Below are 17,818 nucleotides of genomic sequence, written 5' to 3'. Positions count from 1 at the left end.
AATCTAAGATTTAATTCATTAATATTTTCAATGCCATTTATAAGCTTTGACTAGAAGTCACTATAGCACAAGGAGGTAGTAGATGATGTAATTAAAAGATGGATATCCCTGACACCTTCTTTGAAAATTAACTATCTGGAAATATGAAACCTGAAAAGAAATGTAAAATTAAACTGCTTCACTTATGTTGTGGGCAACACCAAGCTGAGTAGTGTGGTTGATATGCCTGAGGGATGGGATGTCATCCAGAGGACTTGGACAAGCTTGAGGGGTGGGCCCATGCAAACCTCATGAGGCTCAACAAGGCCAAGTGCAAGGTCCTGCACTTGGGTCAGGGCAATCCCCAGTATCAATACAGGCAGGGGGATAAAGGGATTGAAAGCAGCCCTGTGGAGAAGGACTTGGGGGTACTGGTGGATGGAAAACTGGACATTAACTGGCAGCGTGCACTCGCAGCCCAGAAAGCCAACTGTATCCTGGGCTGCATCCAAAGAAGCATGACCAGCAGGTCAAGGGAGGTGATTCTCCTCTGCTCTGGTGAGACTCCACCTGGAGCACTACGTACAGGTCTGGAGTCCTCAGCGCAAGAAAGATATGGACCTGTTGGAGAGCATCCAGAGGACGGCCACAAAATTGATCAGAGCGATGGAGCACCTCTCCTATGAGGAAAGGCTGAGAGAGCTGGGGTTGTTCAGCCTGGAAAAGAGAAGGCTCTGGAGAGATCCCTAAAGGGGGCCTACAAGAAAGGTGGAGAGGGACTTTTTACAAGGGCATGTAGTGACAGGAGAAGGGGGGATGGTTTTAAAATGAAAAGAGGGTAGATTTACATTCAATTTGTACTGCTAGTTCAATTGCTCAGCTGATGCATATCTTGACTTCTGGGGTAAGAAAGAAATATTCTCCTTTGTAAGTCTAATGGTGTTTACTACAATAACCTCAACCTCTCTACAGCACACAGCTTTCAAGAATCATCTTTGCTCTCCTCCTGTATCACACTATAATAGTGGAGTTTTTATTGGAAAGTAAAATCCTGTCTTATGCACAACATAAAATGGAGAAACAAAAGAGAAATCTCAGCAATTGGATTTTTAATGGAGTAAGGGATAAGAAAAAAAAAAGAACAGGCACCCTGAAAGTCAATTTTAGGAAATGCCTGACACTTAACATTTTGAAAGCCTATAGTTTAAAAGCAGGGAAAGCAAAGTTTACAGAATAATTTCTTGGCAGCCATACTTGCAAAATTTGTGATGCCACATTTTGTGGCTACATTAATACAGTAAATGTATTTCTCACTATATGTACATGTGTGTTTCATTCAATTACATGACAAGGCAGCAGAGCAGGATATTTCTTTATTCTAAACATCCAAAAATAATCTGGCAGAAGTTGTGAAGCACTTATCATGTAGAAGTCATTAATGACTGTAAGATGCTATGCATTAATATATGATTACTAATCCCTCCCGTCAGCAGTACTGTTTCAGAGTTATTCTGAGAATTAAGAGAGCAGATATGTAACTCCTAAACCAAAGCAGCTCAGCCTTTTAACAGAAGTAGACTGCCCATGCCCTAACGCACATTTAAGGACAATACATCGCCATCACTTCCTGCCCTTCCCAGTCACACCACCAGCTGAGAAACAGTATGATCAAAATGCATAATTTTCACGTCATGCACTTTGGGTGCTCATATTCAAAGCATTCAAACAGAGCCTGCCTGCATGGCGTGTGACAGGAACTATAGGCAAGCTGAAACTTGCATTTTGATCACATAATAAGGAAGAACCGCAAGATCACTGGGAAACAAGAATGGAGGAGGCTGCAAAAAAACCTTGCCTGCTTCCTTCATCAAATCAAAGCATTTGATTTGAACAAGTGAAAAGGGACCACAATACACAATGGCCGTTGAGATCAGAAATCTGGTCAAGATCTGTTTTTAACTTGTTTGGTAGATAGAACAGCAAAGCTCTGAGCTTTCTACTTTCACCAATCTCCTCTTCTAAAAGAATCCAATTAGAAAAAAACAAAACAAAACAAAACAGGAGGATGGAGAGAAAAAAAAAGTTCTTGAAAAGTTAAGACAAAATAAGTTTTTAGTGTTAGTGACCTATTTCTTTGGTCAGAGTTTGTTTGATGACTAAAACCATGAACTGAAATAATTTACCTTTCCTCTGACAAAAACGCAGTTTTCTATTCCTTTCCCTTTAACTACTGGGGACATTCTGTCAAAAAACAAACAAACACCTCTAGGTTTCCCACATCCCCATCAAGAGTGTGGCCAGTGATTTGTCTTGAGAACTGATCAATACCACAGACAGAATTGGCCAAGAGCTTTCCAAATAATCAGATTTCTTATAAATAAGAGATTCTACTATGGATTTATCCTATAAAAATAACACTAAATTCAACATTGCTGAATTCAAAACAAACTGGTAGTTGTCACTGTAGCTTAAGTCTTTTTCCATAATAATATTAATTTGAAGCATGTTCTTTGCCTGCAACTCACTTGTTTGGGCAATTAGAAGCAGAAAAGCTCATTTGTCCAGGCTCTAAATCAAACAGATGTAAGGACTTTCTGTTAAAAACTACAATATTCCAATTAACATGGCATATTATTCAAATTAAAAACACTGAGCTAACAAGAGCCCTTTTTTTTTTTTTAAACAAATTTAGGACTTAACACCATAATTCTCACTAATGTTTTCAGTTTTAAGGCAGGGCTAGCAGTCAAAACTGCACACTCCAAAGTCTGATGTGGAGGCTAATAAAGACAACTGACACATACAGCAAGATTTCTGTGAGATTTGAAAAATACAATACAACTGGGTCATTAACTTAGCATTTAACATCCTTGCCAGGGTGAGTTGCTAGACACTTGTACTAGCAGAAGTCAGAGCAGTAGCACTACACGCTTCTGCAACATCCAGGTAAGCCACGAAGGCCAAGGAGCCACTTGCTTCCACTTTGGGAAAAACCTCAAAAAGCAGATTAAAGCAGAGCAGCTTTAACTGGCCCTTCTAACATTTTAATTTACTCTGATCAAAACAAAAATGTTGGAGGAAAGGAAGGAGTACAAACTGTCCTGAATTACAGTGATTTAACATGACTATGTGCTGCTTTGAGAACTATTTCATGCGAGTACTGTCAATAAGCTGGTCAGCTGTAGTTTTGCTGGGTTTCCTCACCTAAAACACACGTGCACAACACATCACCAAAATATATGAAATAACTGTATCTGCCCCTCTGCCAGATCAAGCCAAATATCCTGAGGAGCTACAGTGCTGCAAATAGCTGGTGAGACGACAAAATGAAGAAGTCAGAACATGTCCAGTCTCCTAGCTGTAGTGAGCTGAAAATATGAACTACTTCAGGTCATTAGCAGTTCTTATGCTTTGGGAGATACTCAGAAGTTGTCTGTTTGACATAGATTGTCCTACGCAATGGACTAACTACCTGCCTCACATCACATGTATCAGTTTTGCAAAGCAAAAGATACTTTTATGTAATTTTAAAACCACAATTTGATATCTGTATTAGAACGAGGTCAGAAAAGATGACTTAGCAAGTCCCAGACGAAGCTTTTCTTAGCATCTAGGTTTAATTTCTGTGAAAGAGTACATAGATAGAATTGTTCACAAGGTCCAACTTGTAATACAGATACGAAAAGCAGGGTTAAGCGAGGTGGCATAGGAGAGGAAGGAACTGAGCTGCAAGAGACCAAGATTTACTCTCCTAAGAAGCAAGATAAATCAGGACTGTACAACATTGAGCTGCCCTGGTTAGGCTACTTGAGATACTCAAACCAATTCATTTATAATTACCTTTTCTGCCTACACATTATGCTGAAAAACTCCAATAGAAATCCATCACACCTTCATTTAAATGTAGTCTCCAAAAAAACCCCTCCAAATAAATTCTTTTGAGGACAGACAACAGAGAGAGACAGACCAGTCCTTATTTTTGAAGAAAGGTCCTTATTTTTGAAGAAAGTAAAAGTTTGTTGGCACTATCCATCATCATCATCATCATAATAATAAGTAATGAAACCTGTCCTCAAAGTACCATGGTTTGGTTCCTCAGATGAGGAGACAATGAATTAAAGCAACAGTCCAGACACAATTGAAAAAGTACCCACTACATACAGTTAGCTAGATCAAAGCCCTCTAACACCTTGAAGAACGGACATCAAGGTCGGTATCTTGACTTACCAACATTATTGACAGCTTAGGGAAACACGTTCTGTGATGACCACATCTCAAGTATTACTAATGTTAAACTGAAGATTGTAGATAAAAAAATTAACCCCACAGAGAATCTGAAAGGAGTTACCCAACTACACTGATAAGGACTCTAAATATTGACATAGTAGTTTTCCATATTCTGTTCATGGAAGCAAAAATGTCTTTGTTTTCAGGATATTCCAGTGACTTGAATAATGTGCATGTTATTAAGAATCAAATGGCTAAATAAAAACATCTTATAATAAAATTTATGATTAAAAAAAAGTACATGGTGACAAGCAAGAAAAGCAACTGACAACCACAAACCTAGTGAAAATCTGTAACACTACATAACTGCTTAGACTATGCAATAGTGTTATCTGTCAGATCTCTCCATTTCCATATAAACTAGTGTTCAATAGCAAATCTAGGATTTAAAAAGGAAAGTGTTTCCTGAAAGCATTCTAGTGATCATTCTGCTTTTAACACATCATGTCCAAGTGATAGACTTGACTGGCAGATTACTACAAGCCTGATGTTTACCAGAAAGTTCTCTCACTGGAACTCACAGATGTGTTTCATCATCTATTGTCAGCTACCTGAGGGATAACATAAATGTGTCTCATGTGAAGAATTCCTCGTCAAAACTGTTGGATAGCACTGCAAGGCTCAGGTGACTACCTGCCTATTTTAAGATGGCCTTTGTAGGTTCCAGCCTGATAACACTGGCAAGAATTGTACCTAAAAGCCTTACCACATCAGGGATTCCTGGGTACTAGTGGCTTGGGGTATTTGTCTACTTTATAACAGAATCACTCTAGAATTAGATTAAAAAGAACTGTCCCTGGCTTAATACAGTATGCTAATTGTAGTGGCAAGTTTGTAATTCAGAGATTTGCCAGCAGCAAGACAGGACATGTCTGGGTTAAATACTGTTCTGGAGAACTGGCAGAGTAGCAAGGTGCTATCTAGCACTGAACAGTGAGTTTAGTCACCAAGAAACTCTGGCATGATTTCAAATGTTTTTTCAAATAAGGAACCACCACTGGCATTTACTCATGCAAAATGCTGGTAACGTTACATGTGTAACTTTTGAATAATGTTTTGCGTATTACTTACCAGGCATCCACCATCATATTTCAGCCACCTGATATACTGTATTATAAAGTCAAGAAATGCCAAATCACTGGTATTGGTTATACTGGAGAACTTGTCAACTGCCACTTGCAGCAAGGACTTGGCAGACACATGTTGGACTACCTCTAAAATTTATTCTCAATGTACACAAAACCAAGGATAGCAAGTCTAAACAGAGGTCCCAATCACTAAGAATACAGGCAGCCCTAGAAATTTTGCAGTCTTACACAACATTTGACTGTCTTTTCCCTTTTTCTTTTTCTTCAAACTGAAGACTTAAGTGTACCGATAAAAGGCATGAAGATCTCATAAATCTTTCTCTATCTGATATAAAAGACAAGCAAAGACTTAGAAGTTCAGCACACACAGAAGAACCTCCAAATGCTGCCAGAAATAGCAGTTGAATGGTGAAATATAGTGAGTAAAGGCTTTTGGCTAAACAATTCACAAAGCAGTTAAACATCACAACATGAACTCAAGAAGATTGTACAATAAAGTAAGGGGACTGTGCTGCTATTGTTCATTAAACTAGAAATCAACACAGCTACAGACAAACCCCAAATGTTTGGAATACAGCATATACTTTGTTAAGGAAAGACAGAAATAAAAGGACAATGGCAGCTTTACAGATATCAAGTAATTCTGTGCACTGCAAGAATAAAAACAGTATGGAAAAAATCTGAGTCACAATCATTTTAGGAAACAATTACAAGGGTTTCCTTGGATAGATATCTCATACACTATCTGGGTCAGATTTACCCTCAGCAATGTTGATCACAACAATTACAGGTCCCTTAAACCAACCTAGGTGCGAATTTTCAGAATTTTAAAGGAAATAAAGTAGGCAAACAAACTGTAGAATGGGTTTGATTACAAGAACACTATTTTAAGTTGATGCCTCCCATAAATAATGCAGGAGGAATTATAACAGGCAATTAATTTTATGTATATACAGAACAAAGTAAAATCGGGAATGGAAAAGAGTTTAGGTTCATTATTTTGCAGTGGCATGTACATCCTACTCCATGGGGAAGACAGCCATGCTAGAACAACTTTAACAAAAGAATTCATCTTCTAGACAAAGGAATGTCTGACACTATCAAATGGGAAACAATTTCTGTTGGAGATGTAAATCAGTTCCTAAATTATTAAAGCATTTTAAGATGTGGCTAAAGGGGAAATTCCTATCGGGAAAAAGAAAAAAAAACAAGGGTTGATACAAAATTCACAGAACTGAATACAGACCAGTTTCTGGAGTTTCTGTGACTGAGTTTACTTCGCATCTCATTAAATATTGTTGGCAGGAAGTGCAGGAGTGTACTAATTAAATATGCTGATAAGGCAAGCTGCTAGACATACCAGATACATAAGCAGATCATAGTTACCATAAAACAAAAGCAGGATACCTTGGAAGTAGAATAATAGAAACAGGATGAAATTTAAAAATGGGATGAGAGACCCTATACGAACTTCTAAGGGATTTCAAACAGAAGATTCTCACTTGGAAAGGTGGAAGAGGAGAAGCATCTTGTACTAATAAATCCCAAAATGTTTACAAGCCAGAATGGCATGGTAAATGACACTGTAAAGCATATCAGGGAGAAAACTACCTGTATCATTGCATATGATGCTACAGAGAATTTGTTTGGTGTACTATGTAGTATTCAGGCTTTACATTCAAGAAAGAATTTCCTACTGGCAAAAGTACAGAGAATGAATGCTAGGGAAATGGACAGGCTTGGAATCTGCCGCATTACTGCTAACATCCCACTGCTGGAACGTGTGAGAGCTGAAGAAGGACTGCCACGAGTGAGGGGCTGTACCCCTGGCCGTATACACAAAAGCGTGGAAGGAGAAGGAAAGAAGGCTTGTGTATACATCAATGAGGATGAGTGCCTTGGCTCCTGCGATGCTGACTTGTGCCCTCTCTAGATTTGACAGCCAGGAAATGCTACTTTGCCTTTTTTTTATCTGCCTTCCCCAGACCTGTATAAAGTAACATCAGATAATCTTGGTCAAACTTATGATACAACCCTCCAAAGGTTAAGTAACATGGCTTACATAACTGAGGCAAATAAAGGTTGATACAGCCTATCAATGAAGTATGCAGCCATAAAAGGAGAATAAATACCCCAAGAACAACTGGATATGAATTGATCTTTAGTAAAACCACAATACAACCATCAAATAAATGTTGTTTCAAAACCTCCTTATAGCAGAAATAGTAGAATCACAAAAATAGATGTTACCTTGCAGAAGCTCAAGCTTTTGCACACTAGAAAAATCTGAAGTATAGTTTGACTTAAGGCACTTACTTTCTACTGGGGAACTAAATGCTTCCAGTACGTAACACTAGCAAACAGCATGGCATATTGAGCCTAATAAGCTATTCAGAGAAGAATGAAATACCTGAAGATTTTGAGAAGACTATTAAATGACAGAGTATTTACAGGACCTCTCAAACATTATAAAGTAGCTTAAAGAACGAATGTGCTATGGGTAAACTATACAAATTGAGGTAGCGCCAGATGCTGTCTGTTCCCCAGCCCCTGGCCTCCAAACCCAAAGTATATTCCTTTTCTCATAAAAGTAAAGCTATTACAAATTACAAGCTGTAGACTAGGAAAGTCTAGAAAAAAGGAAGAGTATGGGAGATAGATATGAAAATTCTAAGCTGAGATTCTTATGTAGCTACTATTTGAAATGGACAAATTGGGATACTCTGAGAGCACACTTCATGCCAGTTATAAAACCAGAATCTGTTAACTGATGTGTAAGTATTCTCTATAACTACTAAACTTGCTCAGTTTTTCATCGGCAGTCATTAGCTAGGAACATACCTTCCAAAAATCAGAAATTTGAATTTGCCACATGTATTCTTACTGTTGTCTCTCAGTTTCATTTTTACAACCATATACCAGAAAGTTTCAGATGACCAAAACTATACGAAGAAACTAAGTAATGATTATCTGTGTCACATTTGCTTTATTTTTTTGAACATACAAAATGTAAGGGTCCTTGAAATGAGAAACTGGAACTCTGCAGCACATACAAGTCGATGTATAAGAGAAAATACATCCTACCTAAAAAAAAAAATATAAAAAAATTTGGCATGCTGACCTTGGTATTTCATCTTCTTCCCATTCAACGAAAGATGCATGGTTTGAATTTTCTGGCAAGTTAATTCTATAACCTTTACTTACACCTGATGTACCACCTAGAAAATAAAAAAGAATGGGAAATTAATTCACTCACATGTTACCTTTTTTTTTTTTAACACATATCCTTACATAATTGCATTTACTATTACCAGTCCAAATGCTCCTAAAGAACAGAGCACTACATTTCATCATCTTCAAAAAGTAACTCTGCTATCATTTAAATGATTTAACTTTCTAACATGTAGATACATACAAAAAGAAAAATATATCCTGAACACGCTGACATTATTAGAATTACATTTGCTGTGTTCTAGTCATATCTTAACCTAAATTCCATCCTTTCCTATCTATGTGAATTGCAAAGTAAATCATGCAGATTCTGATGTAAACTTCAGAATTCCCAAGTATCTGGGTTCTCAGGACAGATCCCAAGGGAAATTCGAAGCCAAAGAGAATAGTAAATTCTACTCCACACTTTTTCTTATCTGTAAAGTGAAAGAGAATAAATACACAATATAGTCCAGATGCAGTGGCAGTAGCAGTAAGTGGAAACCTGCAATGAAGGCAGATGTTGTCTGACCTACAAATAAAGAAAACACCATGTAAGTTTGTTTGGAGGTCTCAGTGTGAGGAAGCATGCTCCAAAGTCATGCTAGAGAAGTCTCCTCTGAAGATTTACTACCTCCCTTAGGTCTCCTCCTGAACCTTCACTCTTCAGAGGAAGGAAAGACAATATACACAGGATGTGGCACAAGAAAGAAAAAAGCCTAGGAATGGAGTTGGGGGGAAGCAGAATGGCAGAAGACCTTGAAAATTATTCAGTCTCCCACTTCTGTGTCGAAGACCAGCTTGAACCTTGAATTTTCTCAGCTATGTTGGTGTCACACACTAGCAGGTTTTTTTGTATTAGACTTACCTTTCAGCAATAGCAAACACTTTTGCATTTAAAAAAAAAAAAAATACATTAATTGAATAATTCCATTATCAGAGGCCTTCAATACATATTTATTAGAACATGTATTTTTATTCTATAATTTCAAAGTAAATTTCATAACAGAACCTTGCCAATTGAATTCCACTACTTGGAATAGCAGGGATAGGGATATCTCATGTAGCAAAAAGCCCTGAATAATATAGTTACTACAGAAGCAACTGGGAAAACCCCTGCCAAAAGAGCCTTAGAAGCTACAAACAGAAGCAAGTGAAATCCAGCAACTTTAATTAATGGTTCCAGACCAACCTTACTGCACCCAGACTAATTCTTGCAAATCTTGCCCCTGCATCAGACTCCTAAGTATACTGACACAACACACAGATACTAAACACACATGGGAAATGTGGCACTCTGTGCTGAAAATAAATGCTTGTGTTCATTTGGGAGGAAGCTCGCATTCAGCCACACCCGCATTAAGATGGTCTATGCACTGTGATGCTTAAGCAAGTGATTCCGGAAAGGTAACACAGAATATCTGACCCCGCTTGCACAGAACCAGCTCAAACCAAGGGTAGTGCTGTGCTGGTGCTGTTCAAAAGCAACAACTTGCACCTGGGCAGAGCTGCTCCAGGAAGAAACACAGCCATGTTTTTATTGTGTGGCATATTAGCTAATTCTCTGTATTAAAATGCAAGCTGACTATGCATGGACACATCTCTTGTTATTTTTTAGCTGGAACTTGATTATTCTGAGCTGATGAAATGTGACTGAACAGTTGTGTATTTTAAAGGAATATAGATCGCAGCACTTATGCAAGATTATAGGCCAACTGGTAAAATATATACTATTATTTTTAAAACACATGCATTTCAAATACCACACTAGAGCAGTTTCAGTACAATACCCTTTCTTATTCCCTATGAACCTTAGTTTCAAATATTTCTAAAGAAAAAACAAAAAGCAAAAAACAACCAACCAACCAAAACCAAAAAAACCAAACCAAAACAGAGGCTCAAATTCCTGTATCTCTTTGTTTCTTCAGTAAAGTTACTCCTACAGACACAGATGTAAGGATACTTAATTTCCCCCTTTTCTTGACTTGAAGATCTTTAAGGACAGTAGCAGTGACAAATTCAAAACCAGGACACAAGGTCTTTCAGAGTCGTATTACAGAACAGATTCAACTACTGAAAATAAAAGTTTTATAATACTCTTAGTGGCATATGGTGCATGAATGAATTTGCAGCCTTCTTCCCCACCACACAAAGAGAAGAACTTGTATAAAAGAACTCCTGCACCTTCTGGAAACAGGCTGATGAAGGCAGAGTATCCCTGCTACTATAAAGTTCCCTGCTGACCTCTCTCAGGCTTCAAAGCAGACTACTTAGTGAGAGAAAACTGGAAACAGGCTCCTGAGGCTGTTTGCTTACATTCAGTAACAGATCTATTACTGAATTTTCTATTCCTTGCCAAAATGATTTTTATATCATCACATGCAAGGGACGAAAAGTGTCTGCTGCACATCTTTAGGTAAAGGCTTTTACTGCTGTCTAAGAAACAGTGTTCGGCCTGGACTGCATGGTACAAAACACACTTGACTAAAATGAATGCACACCCCCAAGACACAGAAGCTGTGGAACATGTAGGTTAAGTGTGTCCATCATAAAGCAGAGGCTGTGCCTTCCACACTGCTCCAACAGGCCTGAGCGTAGAAAGGATGGTGCTTGTCAGGGCTGCTGTGCAAGGACTGGCCTCTTGACAGAACTGCTCTATAAGGTTGTACCATGGACAAACCATTTGCCACTCAGCTGCTGTGCTAGGAGTTGTAGATAGCAATCATGTGCCTGGGGACTGCAACAGTCTGAGGCAGGCTACTTGTACATGTTTGATGTGGAGCCATGCAAAGCAGTATGAATCTTGCTAAGAGCACTGTTGCCGTTATCTGATCAAGCCAGGACAAGGGAGTCTGTCATTTTCCTGTTTTTATCCTATTGGATTCTTCCCTACCAGAATAGTTAAAGTTCACTGGTCTCAACTCATGCTCGTTTTTCACCCTCTTCTTCCCACTCAAGACCTAGGTCTCTCATCCTTAAATAAATTATGAAGGAGAATATAAATAGCTTGTGTCTTTCATCTATCATCTGAAACAGAGAGGAAAAGAGCTATGGAAAAAGAATGGGAGCAACTGTTAGATAGAATCACATTGCATGTCTCTAGAAGCTGCTTTGGATGTTTGGAAGACTAAAGGTACCTGACTATATACTTCCTCAGGACTGAAGATCCTGAAGATGCTCTGTCTCTGGCTGAGCTTTTTGTCTTCCTACAGCTTTGACACCAGCAAAAAGCGTGGCTTACCTTTGAGTATGAAAAGAATATTTTTCTTTAGAGAAGAATCAGTTATGAAAACCCATGTGCTAACCCCTTGGCGTCTGACTATACATGCATAAAAATAATGGGACAAAATTAAAGTCAGCATGATTCTTACTTGCTGTTTTTACAGAAAGATGCTTTACCATTCTTTTAAACTCTTGTTTTAGCTGTAGGAACAATTATGATTTAAATAAACAATACTTACTTTTCTAAATGTTAAGTACTAAAGACATTCCTACTGTTATCTCCCCTTTATACTAAAGTATTTAGATAACATTATGGATGTTCTTGCCAAACGTCATTTTTATGTAAGCGTGTACATTCAAAATGCCAAACTAATTTTTTTAAATGAAAATTCAAAATACCTCCTTTGCTCAGACATTAATATTTCAGATTTCATGTAAGACCAAATGACCTTAGTAAAAAAACAAACATTTTAATTTAAAATATTATTTGTCAGCAGAGCATAATGATTACCCGTAAATTTGTAAAGACACTACTGCAGCAGAAAAATTAATTAGAATTGATACAGGGATCAAAACCAAACAATAAAATTAGAACAACAGTATTAGTATGCTACCTCTCACGTAAATACTTCAACTAAATAGCAACTATTTTTAATCTTCTAACTTGAAAAAGGGTGTGGTCATTTTGTGAAAATGGTCACAGCTGCACTGCTGACAGACATGTTTTTCTTGATACATAGCATCTCACTTCAGGAAGCAGACTCTTCCTCAGTCCCAATACACACGCACAAAACCGAAAAATGACAGAAAGCTACACATGGACTTTGACACAGAATGCAAACTATAGGGAAGCAACACACGACACCCATTCAGCCACAAACTGTGGCAATTGCCCAACAGCTAGTGACATTTTGTTCAAAATGGTAGTTTTTAGTCTTCAAAACAATTATTTGGTCTGAAGAAATAAAAACCTTACTTTTTCTCCTTGCCTTTCTGAATTTGACAGCAGCCAGGTTTATTAAATTCATTCCATATAAATTGTAGTCTATAAAGAGTTGAAGGAGGTAGGGAATATGGGCTTCGTGAGGCTGGTAAGATTTGTTCATTATGGCTCCACCTTGCAGAAGCTCACATACTCTAAAATTAAAGACAAATTAGGACATAAACCCAAAACTATTCCAATACAACAATGTTGATAAATGATTTTAATCAATGTAATTCAAACATGAGAAGCTCCAAAGTTCAAAAAAACTATAACGTCATACATACATATAGATTACATTGACAGAAATATAAAACACTGCAAAATTTTACTAGCCTAGAACAAAAACCCAGACAATCCTAACTTATGACCATGTGTTAGATCTTTAAAAAAAACCCAACAGTTCAGATAGGTAATACTACACACTCCAAGGATTTCAGTTTATGCTAGAGAAGTAATTCCTCCTCATTTATTCCTTACTTGACTGCAACTACTGTGACAGTAAGACTGAGATCAACTGTGTTTTCATTTAACAGAATGTTACTCTATTGAGAAATAGAGAAACTATCTAATAACAAAAACTATCAAGTTTTCCAAGTATTATTTAAATTTAATAATGGGTGCTAGAAATTAAAAACTTAAAAACTACAAACATCTACTTCACAATACATCAAAGATTTCTACATGGATTACAGGAAGAATTTCTACATGGATACAGGAAGAATTTCCTGTAACTAAGAATTACAGGAAAAGTAACCTGATGCAAATTTCTTCAAGTGTTAAAGAATTACAGTTAATATAAGACAACTAAAGTCAAGTACATTTTGGTCTTGCTTTCCTAATATGCTACTACTTTGAAAAGATTATTGGCATGCTTAAAATTAGCAATTTTTTAATATGTTTTTTATGTATTTGGACAACAATTTTGTTGCTTCTGTTTTATTAAGATGTAGGTGAATCTTGCTTCAAAATTGTCTTTTTAACTCAAGATATAAGGAAATCTGGCAGAACTTCATATCGCCACATCCTTACCTTTTTACCATTGCAGGATTGTAAAGATAAATCTTCATAAACTGTCTCTCCTTTTCATGGTAACCATAAAAAGGCCTGGAGAGGAAGAAGCAAAAGCAAGAAGCTAGCCAGTTATGCTGTGGCATTTATTCAACCATGTTTTACTATAAAGAGTATTAAAATCTAGGGAAAAAACCAAAACAAACAACAAAAAAACCCCTTCATATCCAGGTGAATAAAAATTCATGTGTCAGGCCAAAGGTTAGCACTATGTTACCATATAAAAATAAGCCCTATGCATATCAAAGTATCTTAAAAAAAAAAAAATAATTAGAAGGCACTTCTGTCTTAACACTGTTTCTCTCTTTCCCCACACATTAGCACACTGATGGCACATTGTCAAATAGTACTTTTAATAAATTAATAATTAGTGCTGGACTGCTTCAAAAACAACATTCAGCCTTTCTGATAAATGCTGTAACAAAATCCTTAGGGACATTAATTCTGCAGATCAGGTGTAAATGAGTAAATACTGGCTGTGTAATATAAATAACTGAACAATAAGAACAGCCTAAAAGAGTGAATAGCTGCCCCTTTCCAGTGATTACTAATCATCCTGTGCACTAAATGAGGCATGAATCCAGAAGAAAATAGGATTTGAGAATGCAATTGAAGAAGACATAGAATAATTAATACATCAAGACTAAACTGAGGTTGAACAGGCAGCATTAATTCTGGTATTACTTGACTGAATTACTGACTTTTCAGCATCTAGGATTCTAATCTAATCTTACATGCTTGTAAAACAGCATGTTAAGGAAACAGGCCATAATTCAACACACTGCGTGAATGCAAGAAGTCTACAGTAATCACAATCAAAATCAACAGAAACTCAGGAAAGCATACATTTAAATGTTACCTCTACAAAATAAAATCCCTGAATAAAAATTATTATTAAAAATGCAACTGGAATGCTTACATGCTAAGTCAAAAAACTGAAGTTCAGTAGTAAGAGGGATTTCAGTCCTAAATTAAATGCAAGCTCAGCAGAACTGCACAACTACAGTATTAATACTGCTATCCTTAATATGGTTAAATATACACACATTTAATATCTCCAAAAGCTAGGCTAAACTGTTTAAAAAAATGTTAATGGTGTTAAAACTGAGCTAAGTTGAAACGACAAACTTAAAGCTGTTAAGCTGAAAAGGAAATCAGATCTTGCATAAGGTACAAACCTCTTTCTTATAAACATAGTATGAACCTAATGATAGGTTATATATATTGAGTTATAATTACTCAATGTGCTGTAGGCATGTAAATCAAAAGCTACTTTGAAAAAAGAAGTCAGCACTTGCATGGCAAGTGATCCATACTGACATTGACATGGCAGCAGGAAGAGCAAAATTTACAACCCTTCCAATATTATCTATGAACACTTTAACTTCACAATGCAAAAGGACAGCATATTTCACCTCTTTTTTATTCTTGTACCTCCACTATGCTTGCAAGTTAATGCAAAAAAAAGTCTTACATTAAACTTATAAAGGTTCAGCAGGCATCCTTATTACATAACAATTTGCCTGCTAACACAGAAGAGAATGGATAAAATAATCAAGATTAAAAAAACCCTGCAGGCTTTTGAACACGATATCATCTATAAGCATAATCTGACTCAGGTCAGAACAGAAGAAAACAAACAGGTTTGTGTGACTGCATAAGCATGTCTATCTATTCAGGTAAAGATGAAGATGTATTACAATTTCTGTTAGGTGCTTCCCATTAGCCTCTTAGTCAAGCAAACAAAATATATGAAACATTCCTACTGCAATGAGCACCTGATTTTCAGTAATGACTGACTGGAAGCTCTTAGGGCTAGAGAGATAAAAAAAAGGCAGGTTCTCCTAACGTCCATCTGTTGTTTTCTCACTGATTTGAGGAAGTATTATCTTCAGCAGTTTACTCTGCCCAGCTTTCAGGGCTGAGATGAACAGCTATACTACAATTCACATAGTTCTCACAAAAAGAACAAAAATGAGAAGTCTGGTGGGTTATGTTCCTTGTTACTGCAAAAAACACATCAGAAAGTTCTGATTAAAAGTGAAAATGAAACTGCAGCCACACTACTAGCAATATCTAGAAGATACTACTAGAACTGGCTGGGAACAGAATGATTACCTTCCCAAACTTCACAGTTAGAAAGCACATATTTCAAAAGTGAAGAAAAATAAGTAAAAGATAGTGCTGCACAGTATCGAAAATCAGTATTTACATTGTTTTGAAGGTGAAAAATTCAATGCATGTATAGATTAACTGTGTTCCTCCAGGACAGCTTCCAATAAGTCATTATGATTAGACATATTTTTCAGTACTTGGTTATGTAAGTTAAATAGAAGTTGATTAAGAGATGACTCAAAACGGAGAAGAGAAGGCTGTGTGGAGACCTCATAGCAGACGTCCAATATCTGAAGGGGGCCTACAAGGATGCTGGAGAAGGACTCCTCATCAGGGACTATAGTGACAGGTTGAGGAGTAATGGGTGCAAACTTAAACAGGAGAGATTTAGGTTAGATATAAGGAAGAAATTCTTTACTGTGAGGGTGGTGAGGCACTGGAACAGGCTGCCCAAGGAAGTTGTGGATACCCCATCCCTGGCTGTGTTCAATGCCAGGCGGGACAGGGCCTCGAGCAACCTGGTTTAATGGAAGGTGTCCCTGCCCACGGCAGAGGGGTTGGAACTAGATGATCTTAAGGCCCTTTCCAAGCCAAACTATTCTATTATTCTATTCTGTGATTCTAAGCTAATGTTTAAAAGCCTCCATTTCATGGCCTCTGCTGCTGGGAGGATCAGATGGATAAACATGACCCGACAAGTCTCTTGTGATGTGCTTCCTAAAGCTGTCATCTTAGATGAACAAAGAAAAGGAGACTTAAGAGTCAGGCTCTTGCTCCTGCAAGAGATGCCTGGTCAGAGGGACCCTAGAATAACCCAGACAGGTAGAAAATGCTGGATGGAAAGAACTGCTGTCATAGCAGAGACAGAAAAACCTAAAAGGAATCTCACTAGGCTGAAGATCCTCACTAGGATCCAAGTTTAGGAAAAACGGTTGTTTTAAGCATTAGGGGGAAAACCTGTTGATCATGTTAAAATCAAATCAAGTGAGAATAGTCATTTAGTAGTTGTACAGGTCCTGTATGAAGACACACATGGCGGAAAAGAAAAAGCAAAAGCACTGCAGTCACCCAACTCCATAGTAAGTGCTTCTGTGTAGTGCAACTACAAAAACATTTCAAAACAAATAACCAAAAATTCTAACAGGTCATACTTACATTCCAGATACTAATGACACTTTGAAAACATGTTGAATAGTAGAAGATGGATTGCCTAAAGCCACATTAAGTGCTCTGTCAATGCTGAATGCCACTTGACGAAGATAATATTCTGGATGCTGCCCAAAACCATCATACGGTACATAGAGGTAAGGAAAGATACCATGCAAGTGGAGACAAGTCTTCTGACCTAAAAAAAAAAAAACCAAAAACAAACCAAGAAACCAACATTTATTTTCTAATGACTACATCTTTTTCTTTTTTAAGTAGTCCCTAAATTTGATTTTTTCAGGTTATTTTCAGGTTCTGCAAACAGGATAAATTTATGAAACAAGTTCAGATGTACTTCAAACAAAAGGTACCAATTTAGAGCAGTTCTCACATTTGATTCATTGACAAAAGCAATACAGAACAAACATGATTACATGACATACACAGGATTACACTCGTGTAACAGCAGAATTTGCCATTAATGATTTTCTTTATAGTAATAACACAACTGTCTGAGAATAATTTTGCATACGAGTCAGTGTCAAATGGTTAATGGTTTCTCAGCCTTTGTGAAAATTTTGGAGTATCAAAGTTCTTCCCATTCTGCACTGCAAAGAGCTCACTTCCTCTCAGAAATTAAAAACAATGCCCAGAGCATCTACTAGACTAAGGCATAAGTTGGGATATGGGAAAAACCCAAGTGATTTTCAACTTCTAA

At 37.2% G+C, this 17,818-nt stretch overlaps 1 protein-coding gene across 2 annotated transcripts in view; it reads right to left on the bottom strand.

The window, feature by feature from the left end:
* REV3L (REV3 like, DNA directed polymerase zeta catalytic subunit) overlaps positions 1-17,818 on the bottom strand; it is a 139,222-nt gene that overhangs the window by 76,933 nt on the left and 44,471 nt on the right. For both annotated transcript variants that reach the window (XM_030489459.1, XM_030489458.1), the window contains 4 exons: positions 17,110-17,299; positions 13,801-13,875; positions 12,763-12,923; positions 8,476-8,572 (listed from right to left, as the gene is read on the bottom strand). In XM_030489459.1, the coding sequence (XP_030345319.1) occupies positions 8,476-8,572; positions 12,763-12,923; positions 13,801-13,875; positions 17,110-17,299 (523 nt within the window). The remainder of the gene's footprint in view (positions 1-8,475; positions 8,573-12,762; positions 12,924-13,800; positions 13,876-17,109; positions 17,300-17,818) is intronic.

The sequence above is a fragment of the Strigops habroptila genome, chromosome 6, assembly GCF_004027225.2.
Source record: "Strigops habroptila isolate Jane chromosome 6, bStrHab1.2.pri, whole genome shotgun sequence".
Lineage (NCBI taxonomy): Eukaryota > Metazoa > Chordata > Aves > Psittaciformes > Psittacidae > Strigops > Strigops habroptila.
This window is presented reverse-complemented; position numbering and strand designations above follow the sequence as displayed.